The sequence below is a fragment of the Danio rerio genome, chromosome 12, assembly GCF_049306965.1.
Source record: "Danio rerio strain Tuebingen ecotype United States chromosome 12, GRCz12tu, whole genome shotgun sequence".
NCBI lineage: Eukaryota > Metazoa > Chordata > Actinopteri > Cypriniformes > Danionidae > Danio > Danio rerio.
The window spans coordinates 16,251,745-16,265,794 of NC_133187.1; the positions used below are offsets into that span (position 1 = coordinate 16,251,745).

The 14,050-nt window shown below is 38.2% G+C and overlaps 2 protein-coding genes across 2 annotated transcripts in view; both read left to right on the forward strand.

The window, feature by feature from the left end:
• The window catches only part of becn1 (beclin 1, autophagy related), a gene marked incomplete at its 5' end in the record, with an annotated part of 119,963 nt that overhangs the window by 89,011 nt on the left and 16,902 nt on the right, over positions 1-14,050 (forward strand). The window contains 2 exon segments of the mRNA NM_200872.1: positions 3,872-4,008; positions 4,193-4,387. Coding sequence (NP_957166.1) covers positions 3,872-4,008; positions 4,193-4,387 — 332 coding nt within the window.
• The window catches only part of med1 (mediator complex subunit 1), a 700,564-nt gene that overhangs the window by 59,839 nt on the left and 626,675 nt on the right, over positions 1-14,050 (forward strand). The gene's annotated exons all lie outside the window — the stretch shown is intronic.

Below are 14,050 nucleotides of genomic sequence, written 5' to 3' on the forward strand. Positions count from 1 at the left end.
AAACAAGTATATCATATCAACCTCCTGAAATGCTGGATGCTTAAGATAGCTAAATACCTACCCCTGCATCCATGAACATGCTAGATCTCAACGATCATATACTTACCGGAGGACGCAGCACCAGCCCCATTTGCCCTCTTCTCTGTCACTTAACTCTTTTAGCTGTAAATAAACCATTATCTTGGGCTTCTGAATTAAAACCTGCCTGTCTTGTGTTGTGTTTATCCTAGAGTATACAGTGGAGAGAAACAAACTTGTCTTTACTGTGGTCTTTCAGGAATACTTGTTATGCTCTCTATTGCTCCATAACCACCACAGCATCTGCTCAGGATACGACCTGGTCTAAGATTATGGAAACCTTGGGAATATTAAAAAACAGACTAACATAAGAATAGATGTCATTCAAATTATAATTTCGAATGGGAAGTGTTCTTGGCTTCGGTTGCCCTAAATAATGCAAAATAACAATCCTTTAGAGGATTTGGATTTCAAAAGCATTTGTGTTTTATGTGTATGCTAATGAAAATAGATGTGTCTTTAATCTAGTTTTAAACTGATAGAGGGTGTCTGCCTCTTGAACTGTACTAGGATGGCTGTTCCAGAGTTTAGAGAAATGAGAAAGATCTAACGCCTACAGTAGATTTTCATATTCTGGGAATAATCAATTGTTTATCAATTGTCTAGAACAGGGGTGCTCAATCCTGTTCCTGGAGATCTACCTTCCTGCAGATTTCAGTTGCTACCCATATCAAACACACCTGCCTGTAATTATCACGTGGTGTTCAAGTCCTAATTAATTGGTTCAGGTGTGTTTGATATGGGTAGCAACTGAAATCTGCTGGAAGGTAGATCTCCAGGAAAAGAATTAAGCACACCTGGTCTAGAAAGACTCCAGCAACTGCATTTTTAATTAACTAAAGTTTTTTAATTATGCCAACAAGGCAAATGCCTAGTAACATATTACAATAGTCTAACCCAGTGGTTCTCAAACTTTTTTCACCAAGTACCACCTTAGAAAAAAATTGTCTCTCCAAGTACCACCATAATGTCTAGTATTAAAAAATAGCATCGTAGGCCTAACTAAGCAGCTACAGCTGTGCACAGTTTAAAAACGAGGCAAATTAATTCCTATTATTAAGAATATGTATTATTGTCAGTCACTTTAAACATTTTAAATGGTCTGAACATTAACTGTGCTTGCAGGTAAAAAAAAATGTTTAAATTAAAATGTGCTTTTAAATGTTCATTAAAAATGGCACTGTTCTTAGAAAGTAAAAAGAAAACTGCTGTACTTAAATCTAAAGTATTCATAGTAGCCTACTCATCAAAAGCTAAAAATGTTGCTTGGACCTCATAAATATTGGCTATATGTCATATTCATACATTTTCTGACAAATCTTTAAATATATGTTAAATGTACATATGACCGGGTTTATACAGGCACAGCCTAATGAAAATCAAGGAATTTTAAGCACTTTTTCCAGCACCTATTTTTTATTTTCAAGACTGGCATTTATTGAACACCTGAAATATATTCTCAGCAACCCATAAAACATTGCATAGGAATTGATACAAATAAAAACCATTAATATTAATATTTATTAATCCTATATTAATAATATAATAAACCTGCACTAAATGCTTGTGAAATCTTTTTTGTAAGAGTAAAAATACTATTACACTGCTAAAATAAACTAAAATAATAAAATAATATTAGGTAAAAGTACAAAGTACTTTTTTAAAAAGTAATAGTTGGTTACTTTTGAAAAAAAAAATCAGATTTCATATGAAATCACTTTTTTTTTAAGTGTAAACCTGATTGAATGGTTTAATTGCTTAAATCCCAAAGCTACATGTATAGGAATATGCACAAACAAAGGAATTATGGTTGATTTTTCCTTTCATGACAATTAATCTTTTTCAATAGCATTGGCAAAACTACAACATAATCTTTAAGGCCACAGAGACACTTTTTGCCTATTTTTAAACAATATTTTCAAGCTTTGAAAGGTTTAATTAAATTATATGATGAAAAGATTTAAATGTAGCCTGTTATTTACATATTGTACACTATTTTTCTTTACAATATGGCAAATTTGTTTCTTAAATAGCTGTACATCACATGTAGATTTTATTTTACACTTGATCTTACTTGATCTAACTAAAATACAAACTTTACAAAAAACACAAGTACACTGTCAGTAAAAAAAATAAAACAAATGACTTCATTTTACTTGTATTCAATCTGAGCACACACGCGATCATGAGAGGACTTGCAGTTAACTTGAAAAAAAAAGCCCATTTAAGAGCTCACATATCTGTTTTAGCGATTTGCGTACAATAATGAGCTCTCGTTAAAATAAAGCACTTGCCACATTTGCAAATATGAGTAATTGCGCAATACCTTCATTCCCGCGCCGCCATTCAGAATGTATTTAGAGGAGTGACAGGTCAGAGGCGAGTCGACTGGCTGTCGGAGAGCGAAACGTGTGTGTAGATCATCAAATAACGTTAGGCTGGAAATATGTCCGCGGTTTAATTACTCTGCTAGACATCTCTATAGTAAAAACATCCGAGAAGCATTATTCCAACAAAACATTTGTTTTTAAGTTTGTTTGTTTTTCTGTCTCTGCAACAGAGAAAGCCTTTGTCCCGCCCTTACGTTTTACGCAAAACTAGACAAGGTCGACTGTGATTGGCCACTTTTCATGTCAGTCAAATCACGCTTCAGAATCAATTCTTAAACTTCGGAAACTGATTGTTAGCAGCTTATGACACAAAGCACTAAAATAAATATTCTAAGCACAGAGCTGTGATTGTACGCTTCACAAAACAGCCAATCTAGATTTAATCCAAATCAATCAAAGGATTAAAAGTGTTAATTGTTTATTTCATTATTTGGCGATTCCTCCGCGTACCACTAGGAGGAAGCCCGCGTACCACAGTTTGAGAACCACTGGTCTAACCAAAAGGTCATGAAAGAATCATACAGACCAAAAGTACACTGTGGGGTACCACAAGGCTCAATTCTTGGTTCCTTACTTTTCATACAATATATGCTAGCGCTAGGTGTTTTTTTTTTTTTTTTTTTTTTTTTTTGCTTTTACATGGTTTGTTTATGGCAAGTTTGTGAATGGTTGTTAGTGTAATAGACAGAATTGTTAATATTAATACAAGAATAATATTAATAAACAGTGTGAATGGCAAATATCAAACCAATCATCACCTCCAGACAGACCAAAGATTATTAAAATAATAAAAAGACATTAAAGACAGTTGCAGTCAGAAGACATTTGTTGTGAGCTAAGCTGTCAACAAGAAGGCTCCATAATAAAGCACCATTTTTCATAAAAAATAGCTAAATTTAACTAAAACAACTAAATAAAGATAAATATAGAGAAAAATAAAAGACAAAGTAAAAAGACAAATATTGCAATTTTACTGTCAGCATTTGGACTTTTATGAGACAGTTCCAGGTGCATAGGATCACACATTCAGATGTCCACTCCAAATTTATCTACTAGGAGGAGCTATAGAAATTTTTATTTTACATATGTCCCCATGAGAAATAATTGCTGTCTTAATGGGACTAAATACAACACAGGGCCAGGACTGTATAATACTAGACAAGAATCTTTAGATATTACACCATTAGATCTATATTAGTGACCAATGTCTAGTAAAGCTATTAAAATTGAAAGTGTATTTAGTTTATTGTAATTTGTATTATTAGTTATAATGAAACATATATACCATTGTAACATTTATATACAAATTTATTAATAATAAACTAGTTTCTAATTATAAGCGTTATTTATTCAGTGGATCGGTGGATCACAGCAGAGGTTTCATGTGTGCGTTTTTCCTGTAGGTGACAAGCAATCTGTTCGACATCATGTCTGGTCAGACAGATATTGATCACCCACTTTGTGAGGAGTGCACTGACACATTATTGGACCACTTGGACACACAACTCAACATCACTGAGAACGAGTGCCAGAATTACAAGTCAGTAACACACAATAACATCAATTACTGTAACAAACTATTTTTATTTTATTTTCTGTGAGTGATGTGATGTTATTTGCCTGGTAAGATTAATTAAAGAGGTAAAGACTGGTAAACTGGTAAAGAGATAATTTATGTACACATTTTACACCATTGGGTTGTTTAATTGCCTGTGAATTGTCAGGAGCTGTTTAGAGCTGCTGTCTCAGCTTCCAGAAGAAGAGGAGGCCAGTCTACTGAATGCATTGCAGCAGTTGAAACAAGAAGAGGAATCTCTGATCCAGGAACTAGAGAGCATTGAGACAAAGCGTGAAGCCGTGGCCAAAGAGCTGGATGAGGGACGCAACCACAGCCAGCTGATGGACACTGAAGAACTTCGGTATATATGAAAAGAGTATTTACAGATGACTCATATTTTTATATGAATAGTGAATGTTTGAGAAGTGACAGTATATTAAGGGGAAAAAACATGACTGTGAAATTACTCAGGCTGGACTTCAGTGTCTTCATGGCTTGTTTATATCAGATATTAAGGTGTATGTTCATCAAACTGATCACTAATGGATGAGGTGTAAACAGGGTTTATAATTTTTTGCATTAATTTATATGCATTAATTTATATGGTTTTCTACCGTTAACACTTTTGTGGTCAAATGGATTCAAACAGCCACAAAAGGATATTGCTCACCACCTACTAATTTATAGCTTAATGGTGCCATATACTACATTGGTTCAATAAATTAAATTGTTCTCTGATGTCTACATAGTAGGTAAATAGCTTAGGTAAGTTTAAAAAAAATCTCCAGAAACCAGTTTTATATGCTTACTTATTATTCCATAAAATTGTAGGGATATTTTACAGTTTGAACCCAAAAATGAGTCAGAGATTCAATTAAAAAGAAAGTTTACTAAAGGTTAACACTTGCAAATAAGTTTATAGTCTGTTCTGCTTACAATCTCAAAAATATCAACAATTATACTCTTAGATAGCATCATTAACTGCGTCATACATAAGGGTTTTTTAACAGATAGACTTAGATTTTCACGTCGATGCGTGCGTATATAATACCTCAATATTTTAAGCATACAAATAGCCACAGCCACCAGACTCTTCAGAGCTGAGCCTAGACCTGTGAAAGGATCCACAATCGAATAGAACAGTGGTTTGCAACCTTTTTTTGCCTGAGACCCCCTTTTCCCATGGAAATTATTGTAAGGCCCTCTTCAACATTTAATGTTATTATCGCTCATATAGTTTTGCAGTAAGTATTACAAAAAATGTTGTTTTCAATCAAATAGTATGTTTATTACTAAATCTAGATATTTTATGCACAAATAATGGCCTTTTTATAATGTAAAGTATAAAGGCAAAACATTAGTAGGCCATTTGTAACAAAAAAAATTTAAGGCTTTGGCCTTTAAAATGGCCCTGTATTAGTTGACAATTAGTTGCCAAGTTTTTAAACGTTTCTTGTCAGTAGCTGTGACGACCCTCATTTAATTTTAGTTGTATGTCAATTATTTTACCTTGAGCTCAAAAAATACTCTGGGCTTGTCACGGTATTGAGGATGAGTCATCTGCAAATGTCTTAATAATTTGGATGGCCTCATGCATTCGTTAGCAAGAATTTGGCGCAGGTAATACACTGGGGCTTTGTCAGAAACACTTTGCTTAAAAAAAATAGAATAAAACCATAGTTCAGGTAACTATTTTGGTATTTCCTGCATTTAGTTTTACCAGTATTGCTAGTACAGTGACCCGAGATGTTTCGAGCTTCCTCACTTGGGTCTAGTATGCTTGTCATTAGCATTAGTCGTTTTTTGTGGAGGACGAGTAACAAATTTATCAATTTGTTTGGTCAGCCAAGGGTATAAAATGAACGAAGGCTACATGATCGTTCTCCTAACTGTCCACAACTAAAAACAAATGTACAAATATGACGAAACCGGCCACAGAGATCGGTGAGGCCTCCTTGCAGGCTGGGACCCCCCTGTTGGGAACCGCTGGAATAGAACACACACACTCAAAGTAAAATCTGTTTTCTACCTAAGGCTGAGTGTAAACTGGTTAAAAAACTGTGTAATCTACATCCAAACTTGTCAGCTGTGGTGATAATTGGATTTATCAAATATTAAAATCAATATTTAGGTATTTGATATTAATAATGATATTTTAGCCTCACACGGGGGCACCAAATAATGTAGTGATAATTGGATTTATCAAATATTAAAATCAATATTTAGGTATTTGATATTAATATTGATTATTTATGCCTCACGTGGGGGCACCAATTAATGTAGAAATAACAGATAAATAACTCGTTTTAAACGGGGCACCAGACAGCTTTCCGCTGTCAAAATAACTAACAATAAAATATTGTTAATTAAATTATACATATGAGGAATTTATTATCTGGAGGATAATTATCCTTCAGAATGCAAATCTGAGGGATAATGCGATTGACTTGTAGAGCCTTTTTCTGTATTATCAACACAAGGAAGACACAATTGTAATAAATGTGTAGATGGAAGAAGTTGGATCTTCCTGCAGATCTTGAAGCATGAAACGAGCAGACTTGGCTCTCCTGAGCTTTGAGTGGAAGAAATCTGTAGTTTCTGGAACACGCAGACTGGAGATTTCTGGAAGTGGTGATTCGATGTCGGGAACACGCCGACGTCTTTATCCTTGAGCGTAGAAATCTGTATCTTCTGGAACACGCAGAAATTGGAGATTTCTGGAGGTGGTGTTCTCATGTCGGGGCCACGCCGACGTCTTTATCCTTGTGCGTAAAAATCTGTATTCCTGGAAATCTGGGACACGCAGATTTCTGGAGGTGGTGGTCTTTATGCTATGGTTTCAGACGCCTTGGAAAAAGCACTGTGAATCCAATTACCAAATCTTTGCTGGAACACGCAGCAAAATGTCACCCTGCAGCCCAAGACCGGTTACTCACTGAAGCTAAGCAGGGCTGACTCATGGCGGCCTTTCTCGATTTGAAAAGCTGACAGACGCGAGGTATAGGGGTTTTTATGCAGAGTAAATTCTGCTGCAAGGGCTTTGCACAATTCATTGAAATCTCAGAGATTGCTGGACTCTGACTTTCAATAAAACTATGGACAACTTGTGTTGTTGTCTTCCTCAAAAGGAAGAGTTTATCTGTCATAGTAATGTCAGGGAGGTATGACAAGGCAAAATTGACATCTTTAAGGTACAGCTCAATGCTGTTTCCTGGTGTTTCAGGATTAAACACTTTAATGTCACATGCCAGTTCTTTAAGTAATGACAAATGATCGCTGGGAGGTGGCATACTTGGAGACTTAGGTTGAGATAGGACAATATTATGAGAGTTGGATGCAACTTCATAGTTACTAAATGGGTCAGCACTTGGGCTTAGACCACTACGGGCTCTGCATTATCACTACCCTAATAACGCTTTCTTTTTTCAAAGTTACACAACAGGGGTTCCCTACCTGCTGAATCAAAGGAACGGGGGTGCTCAGTCTGTGATTCAGGGTGCTTGGGGGAAAAATGTCTGGCTCCCTCAAATTCACTAATCTTGTCCACAATCCAATCCATTTCTCTTATACTATCTTCCTTGTCTATTTCTTGCGTCTCTCTCAGCTCAGAAATGTCAAGCAATGCTGATCTTACTTCAGCTTTGGTCCTAGTTTCTCTAGACCTCAGAGAATTTAACTCTGTTTGTACTGAAAAGTCAGTTTGGGTCTGGACAAGCTCTGTTTGCAGAGTGGCCATGTCAGTTTTCACACCTTCAAGCTGTTCTTCCTGACTCTCAGTTATAGCATGTAGGCTTTTTGTCTCTGAAGACAATCTACATATCTCAGCTTTTAGCTTCAAATTATCCCTTCGCAAATCAGCCAGTTCGTTTTTGAGCTCCTCAAACTTCAAATACAAAACTTTGTTCTGATCTTGGGGGAGGGAAATATCCTGATTTGGTTGTACAGGTAAATTTTGTGCTAGGCTAAAAAGAAGCTTCAAAACTAGAGCAGCTTTTACAGCTTGACTCACTGCTTCAACTGTTATATCAGCCATAATTATTTAATATATAAACTTGTGTTTTCTATATAAAATAAATGCACCCCCCATCTAAGGTAAACTGTTGAATGCTTAACACATAAGTGTCGGCTAGTCTACAACTAAGACAATGGGTGTCACACTGAATGGGGCTTGATTAATTTAGCACTTATCACTGAATGGTCAGAGGTGTTAACGTTGCCTGACCGGTTTCACAAAGACACTCTGAATTTAAATAGACTCCAAAGGTGAACCAAACCTTTGTCATACATGCAAGTAGCAATTCAGTTATAATTCGGAATTACAAGACTACACTTTACCGATTTTGAAATCAGAAAATCTCTGCCATAATAAAGTTGGTTCAGGACTCAATGGCAAATCACAAAGTTTTATCACTTCATGAACACCTTATTCATAAATAGTACCAAGTATTTGAGCAGGGACAACAATCAAGTCCGGTTTAGAGGGAACCACTTTTGCCTTTGCAACTGGTTACTGTCTAAATTTGATGACTGAAATAGTTTCCTGCTAAAGTTACCTCTATTGCAGTTTTATTAGTGCATAAACATTGTGTAGACAAAACAGAAGGCTCAATTTCAATCTAAGCCAGGCCTCACATGGGGCACCAAATAATGTAGTGATAATTGGATTTATCAAATATTAAAATCAATATTTAGGTATTTGATATTAATAATGATATTTTAGCCTCACACTGGGGCACCAAATAATGTAGTGATAGTTGGATTTATTAAATATTAAAGTCAATATTTAGGTATTGATATTAATATTGATATTTTAGCCTCACGTGGGGGCACCAAATAATGTAGAAATAACAGATAAATAACTTATTTTAAACTGGGCATATGAGGAGTTTGTTATCTGGGAGTATATTTCTGGAACACGCAGAAATTAGAGATTTCTGGAGTTGGTGGTTCGATGTCGGGAACACGCCGATGGCTTTTCTTTGAAGGTAGAGTTCCTGGAAATCTGGGACACGCAGATTTTTGGAGGTGGTGGTCTTTATGCTATGGTTTCAGTCGCCTTGGAAAAAACACTGTGAATCCAATTACCAAATCCTTGCTGGAACACGCAGCAAAAGTTCTGATGTCTAGGACAGAACCCCGCAAACCACCATGAACCACACTTTGACCACTCTTCGACCACCTTTTAGGACACACTTTTTACCACACACGCTTCTGCACACAATTCTCTTAACAGAACTTTTCTTTGTTTAAGAGAATGTCTTTAATAGTTTCTCTGGAAGGCGGGATTGAAGGATGTCACCTTTTAAATCCAGCATTGTGATTGGATAATCCTGGAGTTGGTCACTAGGAGGTGCATTTTAACACCAAACTGAGTTTCCTCATTCACTGGAGTTAACCAGCATGCGTGAGGAAATTGATTCCACTTAAAAATGATAAAATCTCATAAATGTATTAGGTGTTTCCTAGCCTGCAGCTCTGTCTGTTAGAGAGGCGCTGTGTGCTAACACCTAAGAGGAGGCGACATTCCTAGTCAAATGTGCTCTCACCCCTAGGGAATGTGGCTCGTCCTGGCACTGATTAGTGAGGAAGATGGCGTCCACTATCCAGTGGGCCAACCTCTGTTTTAATACAGCACTTACCTTCTGCCGACCGCCATTACAAACAAAGTGCTGCTTATCTAAAATTCCTGAGTGTGGTTTACATAAAATCGCAGAGCGCAAATATAACACAGCAAAGAAAGAGTTGGGTCTGCCTCCTCCGTGGGCAGCCCTTGCAGGATCACTAACTCAGGTCTTAGGATATCGAGAGAGAGTAGGCCGACGCCTATTCTAGGCACGAATCACTGATTGAAAATGCCTCCAGATCCCCGACCCTCTTGATCGATGCCAATGCGACCAGTAGAGCTGTCTTCAGCTGATTTCTGTAATCCTAGACCAGGCCGTATCCTGAGCTGAGGCTGTGGTGGTCATGGAGGAATGGAGTGCATGAGATTGATTCCTGAAAGACCACAGTGAAAAACGAGTCCCCGCATTGATACTGTGGGCCTGCCTGGGAACCCGCCGGTGGCCAACTCACACCTGCTGTTCTCCTCAATGGAGGTCCAGCTTCTCCAACCTCCGGTGCCTAGACTGCAGATTTACACAGGAAGTTGGGCCAGAAGAAATATGGAGAGCCTGATTTCAACAGGGATTTCAACAGAGCCTGGTTTAAATCAAGGTTTTTTCCTTCACTTTGTAAAGTTTTTTTTTTTTTTTTTTTCTCGCCACTGTTGCCACTGACTTGCTTGGATTGGGACTTGTAGAGCTGTACATCGATGGATTTGCTCTTCAAAGTTTGAACTTTCAGCATTGAAATCTAATTCACACTAACTTGAAACTAAACTGAACTTCAACTCTGAAGCATAGGCATGTCTCCTAGAGGGGGCACTAGTCTGAGTCATTGTGTTAACCACAAAAACCTGTAGGTCACCTAAGTCCACCATGCCCTGTCTATCGACCACACAAGGTTCCAGAGATCTGGACGCGGGTGCCAGATGGTGCCCTGTCCCTGAGAAAGAAAGTCTTTTCTCAAAGGGATCTGCCATGGAGGGACTGAGAGGAGAGAAAGCTCTGACATCCTGCTCTGGTTGGGCAAGATAGACGCAACAAACAGGATCTGCTCCTCGTCCTCCCTGACCTTGCACAGTGTCTGTGTGAGTAGGTTCACTGAGGGAAATGTGTAAATGGAACTGGGGAAATGGGAGCCTCGGTCAGGGAGTAAGACCACTGGCAATGGGTGGTCTCGGGAGAAGCAAACCTCCATTCTCCCGGGTGTGTAAGCTGCCATGAGAGCACATCGACTACACGGTTGAGCTCGCTGGGGATTTGAATGACACAGCGATTTCAGCCACGTATAACTCTAAAAGAGCAAACGGTAAGTGAGCTGAGACATGCGGCGAGAACGTATACCATGTGGTTGATATACACCACCATTGCCAAGCTGTCCATCCTGACCAACATGTATTTTCCCTCTACCAGTAAAAAATGGCGGAGAGTGAGATACACAACTGTATCTCTTCACCAATTTATGAAAGTGAAGGGGGAAAAAACCTTGAGAGAAACCAGGCTCAGCTGGGGACAACCATTTCTCTTCTGACCAAACATCCTTTGCAGATCTGCTATCTAGGTGCCGGAGGCTGAAAAACCCTGGACATGGTGAGAGGGTCACTAGCTGGTGTACAGGCTGGCCCACAGGATCAGTGCAGAGACTCCATTGTCACTGGGACAAGGACAGGAATCAGTTCCATGCTCTGCACTCCTCCATCCAGCCACAGCATCTGCTCAGGATACAGCCTGGCTGTTACAGAGTTTAGATGCCAGATATGAAAAAGATCTACCGCCTGCAGTTAATTTTGATATTCTGGGAATAATCAGTTGTCCAAAAAAAAAAAAACTATATTAGTGTGATCTGTCAGACATAGCACAGTGCTCATTCAGTAAAGGCACAGCTAAACAGATGTGACAGATGTTTTCTGTCTGGATTTGAATATACCTAATGTTGGAGCACGTCTGATCTTTTCTTAAAGCTGATTCCAGCAGTGAGGGGCATAGTAGCTTAAAGCCCTGCTTTGACTGAACTCTTGGAATTTCTATTTTATATGAACTTAAAGATCTGAGTGATGTATTAGGTTTGTATTCAGTCAGCATACCTGTAATGTATTAAGCTCCTAGGCCATTTAGTGATTTATAGACAAGTAGTAATACTTTAAAATCAATTCTAAATGTAACTGGGAGCCAGTGTAAGGATCTGAGGACAGGTGTGATGTTCTGGTTCTGGTCAAAGTCCTGACTGCAGTGTTCTGGATGAGCTGCAACTGTCTGACTGTCTTTTTGGGAAGGCCAGTGAGGAGGCCGTTACAGTAATCAACCCTGCTGCTGAAAAAAGCATGAACACGTTTCTCTAAGTCTTCACTGGAAAACAAAGCATCTAATTCTTGCAGTGCTTTTGAGATAATAGTATGCTTATTTACTAACTGCTTTGAAGTGACTATTGAAACTCATATCTGACTACAGTCACACCAAGATTCTTGATCTTATTTTTTGTTGTTTGACCCTTAGACCCAAGGTACACATTCACCTTGAGAACCTCATTTTTGTTCCCAAACGCAATGATTTCAGTTTTTTCTTTGTTTAACTGAAGAAAGTTTTGGCACATCCAACTGTTAATTTCCTTAGTGCATTGGCAGAGGGTGTCAATGGTGCTGTAGTGATTAGGCAGTAGGACTAAGTATGTCTGTCATCAGCGTAGCTGTGGCAGAAAATGTGGTTCTTTCTCGTTATTTGGCTCAGAGAGCATATAAAGGTTGAACAGGAGAGATGCCAGAATTGAACCTTGTGGCACTCCACATGTCATGAGTATCCTCCTCGACCTATGGTCACCTATACTGACATAGTAACCTCTTCGTTCAAGGTAAGATCTGAACCATTTGAGTACCGTCCCAGAAAGCTAACCCAGTTTTCCAGCCTAACGAGAAGTATGCTGTTATTGACAGTGTCAAATACAGCACTGAGATCAAGCAATACCAGCACTGTTAGTTTGCCTGAATCTGTATTTAGGCGTATATCATTGATTATCTTTATAAGAGCGCTCTCTGTACTGTGATGCGCTCTGAAACCAGATTGAAAATTGTCTAAACACCCCTTGAAGCTTAATAACTAATTCCCCTGGTTAAAAACAACCTTTTAGAACATTTTGCCAATAAAAGGGAGATTGATGTGGGAAGAATGATGTGTGAAGCGTGTCAAGACTGTAGGTTGATGTTTTCATAATTTGCATATCTTCTAAGATTTTACCATCAGTTGCCATATAATCAGATATAATGTCTGATTTCTAAAGTTTTAGTTGAGCTTAAAGGTGTCAAAATGAATTCTTTCTTTGCTGCACTGCAATGCAGACCCGGACAATTCGGTATCGGATTAGTAATAATCATAATCGGTTATTATGTACTGACATCATTTATCTCATATGTGCTATGTCGCTGTAGCTTAACGTTCTAACTAATTAAAAACGCAGAAACTTTGCATAATTTCACTGCGTGTGTTTGCTGGACAGTCTATTACTGACACAGCAGAAGCCCCTATTTCACTGCGATTGACAGAATGTAAGTAAACTCCATTTCTCTCTCTCACTGTGGCCCGTTTGACCTGCTGGCGTAACTTTTTCTCTCCTTTTGGCTATTACATTACTTCTGGACACAGACACAAGCACATGTCAGCAGAGTTTTCTACACTGTGTCTATCATGGATCAGCTGTGATCGCGGCTGCCGTTTATCAGTGTCACTCATCTGTGAAGAGCGCCAGCGTGTAACAGCCAATTTCGCAGCCCTTTCTGTTGAGTGTGTGACCAATCAAAGGGGTGTAAGAAAGAACTTGGTAGACAGGACTCAGAAAGCGGGCGGGATATTTATATTAATACAATTCAGCCATGCCATTTATTCTTTACTGTTGCAAAAAGGCTGGGGGCATTATTTCGGTTGCAGTGTTTAGTTCCACATTAATGGCATGAAGACTGTCTTTATAGATATCATAATGGACTACTAGTTTCGTCTTCCTCCACATACGCTCAGCTTTTCTGCATTGTCTTTTCATCATTTGTACTGTTTTTGACCTTGTCCAGGGTCCTTTCTGTCTCGCAGTCCTCTTTTTGGCTTTAACAGGAGCTATGTCATCTATGACATTCTTAAACAAAGTTAAACATATCAAGGAGAGAATCAACAGAGTCTGCAGATATGATAGGTGTTTGCACATTGATTTCTGGATTATCAGTGTGAATATTACAATTCCAAGCAATAGTAAAATAGTCTGAGGTTACTATTGATAACAGCTCTATAAAATAACCAATAAAAGTTGGAGAATATTTTGGAGGTCTTTAAATAATGATCAGTAAAATGCTTGGAACACCTTTTAGTGCTATACTTAATGCACATTCAAAGGACAAATAGTCACAAAATGACACTTGTTTACACTCATAGACATCTTTAAACAG